The sequence below is a fragment of the Vanessa atalanta genome, chromosome 22, assembly GCF_905147765.1.
Source record: "Vanessa atalanta chromosome 22, ilVanAtal1.2, whole genome shotgun sequence".
Lineage (NCBI taxonomy): Eukaryota > Metazoa > Arthropoda > Insecta > Lepidoptera > Nymphalidae > Vanessa > Vanessa atalanta.
In genome coordinates, this window is record NC_061892.1 from 705592 (window position 1) to 719734 (window position 14143).

The 14143-nt window shown below is 30.6% G+C and overlaps 2 protein-coding genes across 2 annotated transcripts; both read left to right on the plus strand.

Annotated features, from left to right (window-relative positions):
- The first annotated feature begins 2516 nt into the window (after window positions 1-2516).
- Window positions 2517-10523, plus strand: LOC125072715 (MIP18 family protein galla-1). The gene is made up of 3 exons (XM_047683390.1): window positions 2517-2726; window positions 2810-3073; window positions 10384-10523. The coding sequence occupies exons 1-3, from the start codon at window positions 2582-2584 to the stop codon at window positions 10479-10481; spliced, it is 507 nt and encodes a 168-aa protein (XP_047539346.1). The 5' UTR covers window positions 2517-2581; the 3' UTR covers window positions 10482-10523.
- Window positions 10524-10554: 31 nt separating this feature from the next.
- LOC125072713 (autophagy-related protein 13 homolog) lies at window positions 10555-13361 on the plus strand. The gene has a single exon (XM_047683389.1). It carries the CDS (start codon window positions 10555-10557, stop codon window positions 11794-11796), a length of 1242 nt encoding a protein of 413 aa, XP_047539345.1. The 3' UTR covers window positions 11797-13361.
- The last annotated feature ends 782 nt before the right edge of the window (window positions 13362-14143 follow it).

Consider the following 14143-nt stretch of genomic DNA (forward strand, 5'->3'; position numbering starts at 1 on the left):
TATTATTTATCACTTTAGAGGTTAAATCAAGGTGTTTTTATTCATATCGGTCAAAAAACCCGCAGTAGTGAGATTTGATGGTAAGTTTCTTCGGGGGTATTTCAGGGTCGGTTGCGTGTGTTCTCGCGAAACCTCAACAGTTGCCCTACTACGCGAGCCACGTTATTCCCGGGGTACAGAAAAAATCTAGTCTTCGGCAATATCGGTCAGCGGAGAAACATCTCGCAAAATCTGTCCTGAGCATGGCATTTATTAGGTCACCTATTAGAAGTATAAAATTGTAGGTTTAGTGCAGTGGTACCCAAAGTAGTCGACTGGCCCACCTAACAGAGAACTTGGCCTCTTGCTATTCATGAGGAAAAGGGGCAGTACAGTACATGGGAATAAGTATGAGGAGAATAACTGTCTCCTATTTTTTGTCATAACCAGCATAAAGTTTAATTTTAGTTAAATTTTATAGCAATGAGTTTCATACATCAATTATTTTTCTCTTTATTTGTGGTAATAATATGTGTTTTCTCATTGCCTATTTGAAGCCGGATTGGCTTCAATTAGGCAATGAGACAACTAAAGGTTCCGCCTAATTTTTGTACGCGACCCAATTTTGGGTCATTACTCATTCTTTGGAATATGCTAGGTTTAGTGACTTAAGATAAGCTAAGTGTTAGAGAGTAACCCTAGCCTCCAATACGGTGTTACGTCAAAGGATGTCATAATTAATTATATCACATTATTATATATGATTATAATCGAAACTATTTTACATTATTATGTATTTATAAAATTATTGTTATAATTATTTGCTTAACAATTTGTTAAACTTTGATTAATACTATTTTATTTGGCACACTATTTAAGACTGGTACAAATACATATACATACTCCTTTTTTTTAAAAAAAATTATCTTTCAAGAAATAATGGCATGATTGGAAGTTATTGAAAAATATATTTGTTGGAGAATTATTATAAAACGTGATTTTATGTTGTCATCTTTAAACTACTGAAATTACATAAGGCTAGATGTTTTTAGACTTCATGCCAGGAGGTGATAAATAAAGATTGAAACGTTATCTGCATTTCGAAATATAACACAAAAAATAATATTCACACAATATTTGTTGATCTAAATGTGTATTTAGTTCATTATTTCCGTACTAAATTAGGATTTTAAGTGGATATGCCGAATAAATATTCACGATGCGTAAACAAATGATATCGTGTTCAAGCTCCTCCTAATTTTTAAAATTTATAGCAACAAATTTTAATACAACTAAATTCATTGTCTTTTTTATTATAATATATAAGAATACCAACATTGCATGTCTTATAAAAATCGCCTACTACTCTATTTGTCTAGTTTGTTCGTATTCTAATGTAATGGCAGTCTGAACTCAGAGGCGACTGGAGAGAAATATAGTTCAAGTAAGATTATAATATTGATATATGCAACGAGAAAACGCGAATAAATATCCACCATTTATTGTTGAAAATTTAGACCTGCCTTCTAAAATAAAGTAGGTGTTTGCTTGAAAATAGTATTTACATTGTACACACTAATAAAGGAAATTAATTATTTTTTTATTTAACAGATATATCAGTTAGGTAACATAAAATAAAGAAAGCGATATCATCAAGTAATTTCAAATAGTTGTACAATTTCAACATCTTCGTCAAAACCATTGAAAAATTACTTTTCAGTTAGAACAGTATTTACTCTAAAAGGATGACAGTTCCAAAATAGACACTAATTAGTTATCTATATTTATTCATAATAGAACCTCATTATGTATAAATAATTAATCCCGATAAAATAGAGGATACTACATACACAAACGCAATCAAAATTGTATATGTATAGGGTTAATAAGTGTTAATAATAGAATCACTAAATTTGTAGTATATTCTAATAATAGTAAATAATACAACAAACTATTACAGACGAATTTATATTTTAATTAATACAACAAATATTATAAATTCGTCTTTATTTAAATGTTTTTAAAGTCTGCGTGAAAAAAAACGCTTCAATCGAAAATATTTTATCTGTTCTAAGTGAAACATCGATAAGGATGTTCGTCAACCGAAGAATAAAGTATCGATTAAAATTAATATATATCTTATTAAAACTAAACATGTTATATTTTTTAAGTCAAATGATATTTTAACGTAAAATACTATTGATACCGAGTGGGAATCTATATTATTTTTTATAAATGATTACATATGTTTTAGTTAATATAAATAAATAAAAATACAAGAACTGATTTGTATCCTTACAAATTGCCATATCATAGTCTAACTATAATGGTTTCAAATTTTTTCATGCTATAATTGCTACTTAATATGAGAAAAAATTTGAAATAAAAAAGTTGTATATTTTATAGTTTTAAAATCACTATGTAAACTACTACTGTAAACATATAAATAACGGTAATTACTAAAAATTAAATCGACTTACAGCGGCAATCGAAATCGATAATATTTTTATAGTTACTTCACTTAAGAATTACAAATATGTTCAATGTCCATCTTGTGAACTTGGCAACTTGTACGTAACAGCAACTAGATTCACTAAACGATATGATATCGTTCTTCTCGAAACTCTCGTTGAAGAACTCAGAAAAGCCGGCTGAAGAATTAGCTAAACCTGCGTATATGGACAAAAGTGCTACATTGCAGGAGCTCGGGTATAAAGACGATAATGACCTGAGAGAGACAATATATGGTTTGTTTTGAACATTTTCGAGTGCTTTGGGATTGTTTTTAAAGAAATTTTCCGTGGTTTTAACCAGTGTTGTGGTGTTCTAGACTTTTTGCGGACAATACGGGATCCAGAGAAGCCGAGTACGTTAGAGGATCTCAAGGTTGTTTATGAAGAGGGAATATTTGTTAAAGAGCCCACAGCTGACAAGGTTCCTGTTTTGCGTGTGGAGTATAATCCCACAGTGCCTCACTGCTCGCTGGCGACGCTCATTGGACTATGCATTAGAATCAAAATATTGAGATCAATACATCACCCTGTGAAATTAGATATATTTATAAAGAAGGGAGCTCACACGACAGAAGATGAAAGTAAGTAATAAATTATTTTCAATAAATAGTAAATGCATGCAGGTGTAGTTATTAAGTATGAGGTAATAATAACAAAACTTTAACAATTGCGATTAATTTGGTAACTATATGTACTAACAGATAAAGATTATCAAAACTTATAAAATATATTCAAAATCCCTATCCAGCTTCTCTAATTATAAATATATACTCAATTTTTCTTTGCTAACTATCAATTTTGAATATAATGTATTATTTACGAGATTTATTACCCTGATTAAATATGTTGTGCAAATTCTTTGTGAAAAATAGTTCATAATAATAAAAATATACAAGAATTACAGATAAATATTGCCTCAAATATGTGCAATTGAAGGTGCCTGGCCCGCAATTAGTAAGTTTAATAAAGGTTTATGACCCTTAAGCTAAAACGAATAAGCATTTACTTAAGAGCGCCTGATTTCATCAAAAATAATAAGTTTTTTAATAATACACACTTATCTGCATATAAACCTTGGATTAAGTAAAAACTATTACAAAATACATATCCCAGCATAATAATTAGTTGTTTATACAAAACATGATTATAAAAGCAAACATTTTATATAAGAAAAGGGTTATCAGACTGTTTGGCTTTCATATTAAACACAAGTGATATATCATGACTTTGCATTTTTATAGGCAATGTTTTAAATTGGCAGAATATTTTGTACATTATAAGTACGGATAAAAAATAAGAAATAAACATAAAATATGAATAAAAAAATTGTTACAATGTTTTTCTGTACGATAATTATTAATAATGAAGTATATTGTCTTTTTTCATAATAGAAAATTACTGTGCATTTTGGCGGAATATTTTACTCCTTATTATTTGCTCAGCAATGAAAGCTTAATATTAAAAAATATTTTTAATTAAGAATAAGAATAACTTTATTTAGGACAAAACAGTACAGAGCAGACAATAAAAAAATAAAAAATAGAGTAACATTACAACATTATAAAACTATATACAACTAAAGTAACAAAAACAATTGAACAGGAAAAAAAACAAAATTTAAATAATAAATATTGTTTATTCAATGTAGAAATAAACTTACTTATTGAATATCAAATTAAACACCGGTTCGTATAAGAAAATATCTCAGGATATTTTAGAAGAACCACAAAAATAAAATCAGTAGGGCTTTTTTTTTACCAATTTGTAATTTTTTACATATATTTAATATTACAAAGAAATTGCCAGGAAATGAGAATTCTTATAATATTCATATAATTACCTAGAATCATAATGTAAAAGACATTATGATTCAAGATTATTATTTACAACATTAAATCTATATGTACTAATACAAAAGTCAAATTAAATATTGCTCATAATATTTGTTTTTCTTATAGTTGTAAATAATATGAGATAACTACATACATCTTTAGTTATTTAACATGATGCAAAAAAATAAAAACTAAAAAAAACATAGTCCTTATGCAGAATGAAATATTTTTGTAATGTAAACACTTTTCTAATAATTCTCTTCCTGAAAACATCTTTCTAATAATAAATTTACATTTCTTTTTCTGCAAATACTAATTAAATTTGTCTCCATTGATAGAGTTAGTCAAAAATTTTAAAGGTGTTTATAAATTATGCCATAAAGTATTTTTACAAATTACTTTAACTTTTTACATTACTTAAATTGTTTTTAATTAAAAAAATATATATTTTTTCCGCTTTGCCTAAAAATATTCGAAATATATTTGCATAGTAAATGTTATTCTGAGTTACCTTTTAAGTCTTTTTAGCAATGGTCAAAATATACATTACAATTTTCCTTATATTCACAATAGTATTATGGTAATAGACCATCCATTCGAGGACCACTGTTGTCTTTAACTTAATTTGTGTCGATGATTCATCCATATTTTGTTAATAAAGAAAGAAGGAGAAAGGAAAGAGTATGGAAACTAGTATGAATTAAATGAAATTCTTCCATATTTGCTTGTTCACAGAAGGAATGTGGTATCATATATATATCAACATTAAACTCAAATTCCATAAGGTCCTTGCCCATCTGAGTGTGACATTCACAGGCTATTTTATATTTAGCAGGCAGTGAATGTGTTATGATAATGAGCAGGCACAACTACTTGTTCATGTAAACAAAGTTATATAGTTATTTATGCAACTTGTAGGAAGTGACAATGGTCTATTATTGTAACATTTGATACAATGTGTTTATCTTAAATGCTATTGTAGAATTACAATTGATAACATTGTATGTCTGAATAGCATGGTCTCGTTTTGTTACTGAACTTTGTTGTCAAGCTCAGTTATCTGATAGGAGAATTAGTTCTGTTTTTTTTTTTATGCCGTTGCTAAGTTGTGCAAAAACACAACAGGACAGTGTCCTGTTGTGTTTTCAGTATTTGATATTTTTGTGCTATAATACATTAAGTTTTGTTCGTGTAATTTTTTTTGGTAATTGTGCACATTTAGGTAATTTTAAATCTTTCAATTTAATCATTACTATACAATAAATATATTTCACCGAGTCTGAATTTGAAATTTTTATTTTCGTATTTATCTAAGTTAATAAGAATTAAATAGTAACATGATTACATATAAAAATTAAGTCTATAATTTGTCAAAATATAACATAAAAAGATGAATTATTCCGTTCTACTTGAGTGATTTGATACAATCAAATCCAAATCGAGGTCGTGGAATCTCAGTAATGCACAGTAACTGAGAGTTCATCTACCTACTTAATTTGTACTATGAATAATTCATCTATTGTTGGGATTAAATTGTATCACACATAAATCATAGCAGTAGTACAAAACACTGATTAGTTAAGCTAGAGTTTTTGTGTCCCAGATTGTCATTAAGTTTCCTTTCATAGATATATATACGAAAATCACTTTTTAGGTACTTACCTAATTATTTTGTAATCGAATTTTAGTAAGAAAACCATTGTGTACAGTAGAAAGAAATAGCATTTAATATTCAAATTATGCAAACCACAATTTGGGTCATTGGTTTCTTTTATCATACTAAAACAACACATGCGCAAGCGCATCGTATTGAAGTACCCGCATAATAGACAATAAATAAAATAGACTACATCGATCTTATAACAGACTTTGAACTTTAAAGGGTAAAAGTACAGTCTTTGTCTTTTGATCCTTGAACAATTCTTTATCTATGCCTTTTTGCGATTATACTGATACAAAAATCATAACTGTCTTTTTTTTCTGAGTTCAGACGCAGGACCAACTTTTTAGGTGCTTTCCAAGGCACAAGAATTAATATACTTCCAACGGGTCAATATCTTCTTATATATTATAATTGCTAAAGTAAATCTGTTAGTAACGCTTTCAAAGCCAAACTACGGATTTTTATAAAATTTGTTAATATGCAAGCTTGAACACCGAGGAAGGACTAAGACAACTTTTTTTTTATATATTTTTTATAATATATTGACTTAGTTGTTTTTTCAGTAAGACATTAGAAAAAAAACTTCTAGTTTATGAGTATAGCTTAGATAAAACGTAATTTATTTGCACACTAAAACTTGCATTTAATGTATGACATTTTATTAGGGACTACTTTAGAGATTATTTAATCTTTGAGTTGAATAAAACATTAAGGACTAATGCCATTGTGTGTATTTATTTGTGTTTGTTATGCATGATAAATAATCTATGTCCTGGAAAGTTCAAGTTCGTTTCATAAAAATTTCATCAAATTTTTAGTTTAGTAATTTGGCCGCGAAAGAGCAACAGACAGAGTTACTTTCTACAGTATGTAGATGTAATACTGCTTCTTTCAAGGAGAAGGCGTATTCCACCATGCAGTTAGAATCCCAGCTAAAATGAAATAAACTAAAAATATGAATCTAATGTGTATATATATAAGGATACAACTTTAATTATATTATAGATAGGTGTATAGATAGTGATTTCATGTACAAATCTAAAATAAGTACAGTAGTACTTTATTACACATTTGTACAATGAGACGGGCTTATCAATCAATATCGATTTTTTCCAGACAATCTTAAGCTTTTAATAAAATAAGCAAATGGTTCAATAAAATTATGGATACTATGTATAAATATCCGTATAAAATCGTATATTATAAGTAAGAATAATACTAGCAACTAGCAGTCACTATGTGACGACTGAGAACTACTTCGAAAATCTACAAATTAACTATCGATGGGTACCATATGAAACCTTGAAAAGGCACAAATGTAGGTCAAGATCTTTTTAATATGCTAGATTGATAAAAATATACATATATAATTACGTTGGAGAAAATATTTGCCTTATTCTCTTAATAACATACAATTAAACGTAAATACACATAAATTGGGAATTTGAACTTGGACCAACAAACATCACACATTCTATCGCCAAACAGAATGGAAAATGAAGTTTGAAGCATCTTATCTCCTAAGGTTGGTTGCGAATTGGCAATGTAATGAGTTGTCAATATATGACGACCTCCATGGCCGAGTAGTGTGTACACCGGTTTTTATGGGTACGTCACTCCGAGGTCCCGGGTTTGATTCCCGGCTGAGTCGATGTAGAAAAAGTTAATTAGTTTTCTATGTTTTGGGTCTGGGTTTATATGGTACCGTCGTTACTTCTGATTTCCTATAACACAAATGCTTTAGCTACTTACATTGGGATCAGAGTAATGTAATATTATTTATAATATTTCTTACAGCGCCAATATCTGTGGACCAATGGGTGGTGACCCAATTGTTTACCTTTATTATAAAAAAACATTCTCTTTTTGAAACAGTAACGGCCATACTTACAAGCTTCACGGATGATTAGTTAAACACTGATATCATTTGAATGAAGAAGACAGCATTGTTTAATTTAGATCTAGACCCCCCCCCATTTCCATCATTAATAGGTAAAGCCGTGACTGATTATCATTACGATATAGCAATTAAATTAATACGAACGCTTTGTTATTCTAACAGCTTGATAATGATTTATAAATAATTCACTGTTATCTATACGAATAATGATTATTATCAATAAGTCTAGCTTTTGTTTATAAACATTCATGCACACGTACGAGAGACCCGTTACGACTTTGTACAAGAATTAATAACCTGCTGTGCCTGATTCCGTAATGGCATATTATAAAATTATTTTTGAAGCCGAGATGGATATATCTATCTCTATTTGATATAAAACAAAGGCACTTCCCGCCTTCTGTACACTTAGGTTAGTTAAATTATGCAACGGATTTTAATGCATCATGAATAAGAGTGATTCAAGCTGAAGGTTTTTATGAGTAATAAATGACTACTATAGGAGAGAATTTCAACTTTCCTAACCGGAAGAAAACGATGTTTTTTTTAAGTCTGTTCTCCAATGACAAAGTTGTAATACCTTTATTGTTATCATGCGAAACCAGAATATGTAGCTAGTTAATATATAAAGCTACATGATCGAATCGACCGTAAGCTTAAGCAAGATTTAATAGAGTAATCATGTCCTTAATTTGTATATATATCTAAACCTCATGAGTAAGCCTGCATGTGTTGGGTTCTGTCACATGTATGACAACTAGTCAATGGTTGTGGTTGGAATAAATTCCACTCGTTATCCTTAACAACGATCTGGAGATATGTTTAACGCAAACAAATTATCACGGTCAACTACGACTTTTAAATTTATGTAATATTCTTATAATAGAAATAGTCTAATAGTAAGAATCGTAACGCATCCAAAACAACGATTTCAAGTAGAAACTTGCCTGGGTTACATTTCATACATATATTAACATTCTGTAAATTTCCCACTGCTGGGCTAAGACCTCCTCTCCCATTGAGCAGAAGGTTTGGAACAAATTCCACCAAGCTGCTCCAATGCGGGTTAGTGAATACACATGTGTTTTCCTTCACCGCCGAGCACGAGATGAATTATATTGTTAACACATATTGAGCACATGAAAATTCAGTGGTACTTGCCATGGTTTGAACCCGAAATCATCGGCTATGATGCACGCGTTCTAACTGGGCCATCTCGGCACTCGCCAGCTTGGCCTGGGTTAACGCACTACTAAATTTTCATGTGCTGAATTTATGTTTACAATTCAAAACGTCGTGAGGAAACTGCGCGTGACCGGTTTGAATTTAAATCTGCCACAGTAATATCCATCAACACGCATTGGAGCATCACGGTATAATAAGTTTGAAACCTTTTTGTCAAAGGGAGAAAAAGCTGTTACTATTTATAATCTAGTATTTGTGTAACTGGCTTGTTCCGTTGATATTGGTTGTCCAGTTATTGTCCAGTTCATAAAATATTATATATGCAATCGAATTAATAGTATCCTAATAAGTTTGAACGCAGACATGTAGACGTGCTTGGAGATTCAACGCTGTTGGTAACACTAAGTTGCCAACTTTACTTTTGTAGTGATACAGCTTTTATATTAGTTGTTCGTGTATCATAATGATCCTGGCTTGCACACAAATCAGGTTTTAATGAGGAAGTATTGATTTCCTTGACTTTTACGATTAACGTGGGTAGTTTAATACAACTACGAATTTATATTCAATTAAAATGCGACAATACTTTGTTTGACTGGAATAATCCAGTCTATAAGGACGGTCACGCTTTTTGTATATAAATTAGTTATTTTATTCTGTTTACGGGTAGAAAAAGATTTATTGAGTTTGTATGATAAAAGTGTTTTTAATAAGATTTGTAAATAACCATTAGCAAACTTTGGAAAATTGTAAAGGATTGGATTTTGAATTTGAAATAAGAAGGAAATATAAAAAATAAACCGCTGAAACGTTCGAATTAAGGTTTTCGGGAATGGTTACAGTGGTGTATCTTATTGTAAAAATACCCGTAGAGCTATTCTGTACCTACTACCTCACAAAGAAAAAACTCACCGCAAAACAAGATAGTGAAATGTCAGGTGTGAGTGACGTGACATATGCAAATCACATTTGCCGTAATAATTATCCTTTGTTTATCAATCGATTTTCTTTTTGTTTTGTTATCGATGAGCTTTAGTATTACCAATAATACAAACTTGGAAACATAAAATGGATTATAATTATAATATGTTTGCACCATAATTCGGTTTCACGATCGAGTCGACTAGTATCGATTTGTTAAATCGTTTTGAAATCAGAAAATATTCTCATTTATGACGTTTTACGAAAGAAAATGAATATTTTTTTTGGTGTGAATTTAGTAACTTGTGTCCTTTATATAATAAGAAGATATATGTATTTCTCAAAGAAAAGTTAGGAAAAGGGTATAATAGTATTTGTTTTTTGTTACAGTTAACAAGCAAATCAATGACAAAGAGAGGATTGCAGCCGCGATGGAAAATCCTAATTTAAGGAACCTTGTGGAAAACTGCATCGCTGACGAAGGATAAAAAAGTAGTAGAGTTAATATAAAACATTAGATCGAGTTCGTAGTGTTGTTTATAATATATTAGCGTAGAAAACATGGCGCCAGATGCAGCTTTTTCAAACATAAGTGACAAGAATGAGTTCACGAAATTCGCCAAATTCCTTGCCTACAAAGGAGTCCAAGTAATCGTCGAATCGAGGAAAGGTGTCAAAATTGAGCCAAACAGTAAAATAAACACATCGGATTCTGATTGGTTCAATCTGCAAATCCCAGACTCACCTGAAGTGAACCAGGCAACGAAGAATGCCTTACCTTCGGATAGAATTCTGGAAACAATTAAATCACAACTACATGTTGAAATATCCGTACAAACTGAGGATGGAGATGAAATGGTCCTAGAGTTATGGACATTGGAACTAGATGATACACAATTTGACACGTCATTGAAAGCTATGAATACTGTATACTTCCGAATGGGTATACTATTAAAGTCCTTGATAACTATTACGAGAATAACACCTGCATATCATCTATCTAGGAAGCAACGAACGGAATCATTCACAATATTCTACAGAGTATATAATGGGGAACCGAAACTTAAGACGCTTGGTGATTCGGTTAAGAAAATTCAAGCTGGTCTGTTGAAAACACCTTTGGGTGGCCTCTGCTTCACCGTGTCTTACAGAACTAACTTTTCGATATCCCCAAATCGTTCTCAAACTGATAAAACACTTCTATTGAAGAGTGATCATTTCGAATTGAGTCCGAAACATGTAATTTTTGAATCCAAAAAGAAAAAGGAAAAGGAACCTAAGTCGTCGCAAGTTGATTTAAATAAACCCCTACGATTACCGGCGTTTGTTGATGAGGTTCTTATTCAACAAGTGATCAAAGATTTTTTTGAGCAAATACCGATTCCAATTTGTAGAGTGCGACCAAAACCGAAAACACCAGAGGAAATTGTAATAGATTGCAAAAGTACACAAGATTTGGACATGAATGCCATGTCGAAGAGTCCAACTTCTTTAGAATTACCTCCGAAAAAGTTTCCCGGTTTCCGAAGTGAGACGGAACCACCATTGAAACTTTTGCACTTTCCTTTCGCCGCTGACCATCCTATTCGAGAGCTGGCTGAATTTTATAAGGATTTTTTTAATGCACCTCATTTGAAGTTGGCTGATGACTACTCAGCGAGGATTAAGACAGCGGATTGTCAGGAAACTGAAATTGCAAGCGATGACCTTTCCAGAGACCTGGCACTACACGAAAGCTCGTTACTGGAATTTGATGAGCTGCTGGCAGACATGTGTAGATCAGCGGAGTGGAGTGGGAATTAAGGGATCATTGGAGTGTATGGTGTTGGAAGACTGAATGTTATTGATTATCAAATATATGTATTTATTCCTTCAAATTCGTATTTAATTTACAACATAAAATTAGTCATAATTTTTCTTTTATATCTAGTTACTATGTTTAAGAAACGATTCGTTTTGCTGTGTGATAGTAGAATTGTTTACGATGCTTAAAACAAAAGCTACCATTGGCTTGCTATTTCCAGATCAGAAGCCGACATGTAGCGTAGTCTAAAGTAGTTAAATTTTAAAGCAAGGTTACAGATCAGTTTTTTCTATATAGAATTGGAAACGTCAATTAGACAATTCTACCATCCGTAAGTTAAACGACTCGTTTCTTTAATGTAGTGTCGAAGTTTAGTAATTTTAAGTACCTGACTGAAATGGAATTAAAGATTGAAACATAAATAAAGCGATTAATTATATATTAATGTCAAAAAAACACTAATAGTTATTCCTTATCTGTTGCTTTCTTTAGTCTATTGTTGGTGTTTTGCTATATTTAATGTATAGAAGTATATTTGAATACATGGACTAGTTAGATCTCAATGTTATATTTTGCTCATTTATTAATTGTAAAATCCTTGTATTAATAACCCTTTAGGATAAAATCATTTTAGTTGGTAAATTAAAACACTCCTTTAAATGGCAACATTTGTAATAAGATTTAAAAAAAGAACTTTAACAACAAGGTTTTTTTTTGCGGTAATTTTAAACAAATTTCTAAATGTAAAGGTTTATATAAATGATTGTATTGTTGCCAGAATCGAAAATGAAAAAAAAAATAGCTAAATAAATTTTTTATAAGTTTTAAATTCAGTTCCAAAAAATGATATCTTACTAACAATTGAATTTAAATAAGATATAGTAAAAAGAATGGGGACCAGAAAAGCTCAGATGTCTTCGACATGTTGTTTGCAGGACATCGAATTTATTTTATTATTCAATCAAACGTTCCTTTATTATTATTAAATATTTCAGTTAAAATTAATAAACGATTTAATTGAAATAAATATCCGAATAATACCAATGCAATCAATTGTTACAACTTGATGTTATATCGACATATCCGGTAATTAATACCGTATTCAATAAAGTAAAACAAGATGGCGATGTATCGAGTTAAATGAGAACTGTAGATGTCCAATTCAGGTTTCTGGTAAACCGATTATGGGGTTAAAGAATTACCACACGATTAATAATAAAGATAATCTTTTAGATAAAACTTTATTAACTATTGGTCATTTGATTGATTGACCGTATGAATGTATCGTGGACTATAAATGAGTTTAATGTTTGGTTGGGAAAGAGGTCGCTGAAACGTACCATATTTTAAAGACAGTAATATCATAATTACATATTTTTATTGTATTGTATATAATTGGTATTAAAGTTATCCTATGAATTTTATAATGTTCTGAGTGGCATTGAAATGTATTTTAAACGTATATTTTATAATTACGTTACCTTTTAAATGAATTATTGTGTACTTCTAATAAAACACTTTAATGTATCTACTTTTCAAATAGAATAAACTTTTATGAAGTTGATAGAATATTTATTGTGTTTTCCTTTAATATGTAGACTAATTTAGGTAGGTACATATTATACTATTTTTTTATTTTTACAATAACATTTTATTTGCATTGTGTTTTTTTATCCTATTGATTGACGGACGGGCAAATGGGCTATCCGATGGTAAGTGGTCACCTCCGTCCATAAATACTAGCGCTGTAAGAAATATTAACCATTCCTTACATCGCCAGTGTGCCAACAACCTTCCTCCTTTAGCTAAGACGTTATGTCCCTTGTGTCTGTGGATACACTCGCTCGTATTATCAGAAGAATTGGGAGTATCTGTTAACTATTTTAAAGTGAAGAAACAATCTTTGATTCCTAAACAATTACCAAACTGACTGATTTTGCAAATGCAATAGCAATGATGACGTTCGTTCATTTCCTGAAGTCAAATACAAATGAAAATAGATCTTTTCACTCATGTAGGCGGTCCCTAGTTTGACGTTTGACTATTTATTTTTTAGTATATTGTACGAACAAATATAATCTAATTTACCACACTTAAATACCCTGTAAGCATGGCACGAGCGTGATCCACTCATTCTCATACTATTTTAAGCAGATAACGATTAAAAGTGGAGGGGCGTGCCTTGTTACTGAATAGATCTTGGCACGCAAATTTATAAACGAACTTATTCATTCGTGTGATATGTCAGTCTAAAGCTACACGAATATCTCGCTAAACAATACGATGAGTATTAAGGCGAATTGCGAGCACCCACGGACGTGTGTTTAATAGCTGAATTACATTTAC

What these genes read in the sequence shown, in the direction of transcription:
- LOC125072715 (XM_047683390.1), top strand. Translation starts at nt 2,582, where the DNA reads ATGATATCGTTCTTCTCGAAACTCTCGTTGAAGAACTCAGAAAAGCCG. An exon ending in CCTGAGAGAGACAATATATG is followed by an intron (nt 2,727 to 2,809) that starts GTTTGTTTTGAA and finishes GTGGTGTTCTAG; the next exon opens with ACTTTTTGCGGACAATACGG. An exon ending in TCACACGACAGAAGATGAAA is followed by an intron (nt 3,074 to 10,383) that starts GTAAGTAATAAA and finishes TTTTTGTTACAG; the next exon opens with TTAACAAGCAAATCAATGAC.
- LOC125072713 (XM_047683389.1), top strand. Translation starts at nt 10,555, where the DNA reads ATGGCGCCAGATGCAGCTTTTTCAAACATAAGTGACAAGAATGAGTTC.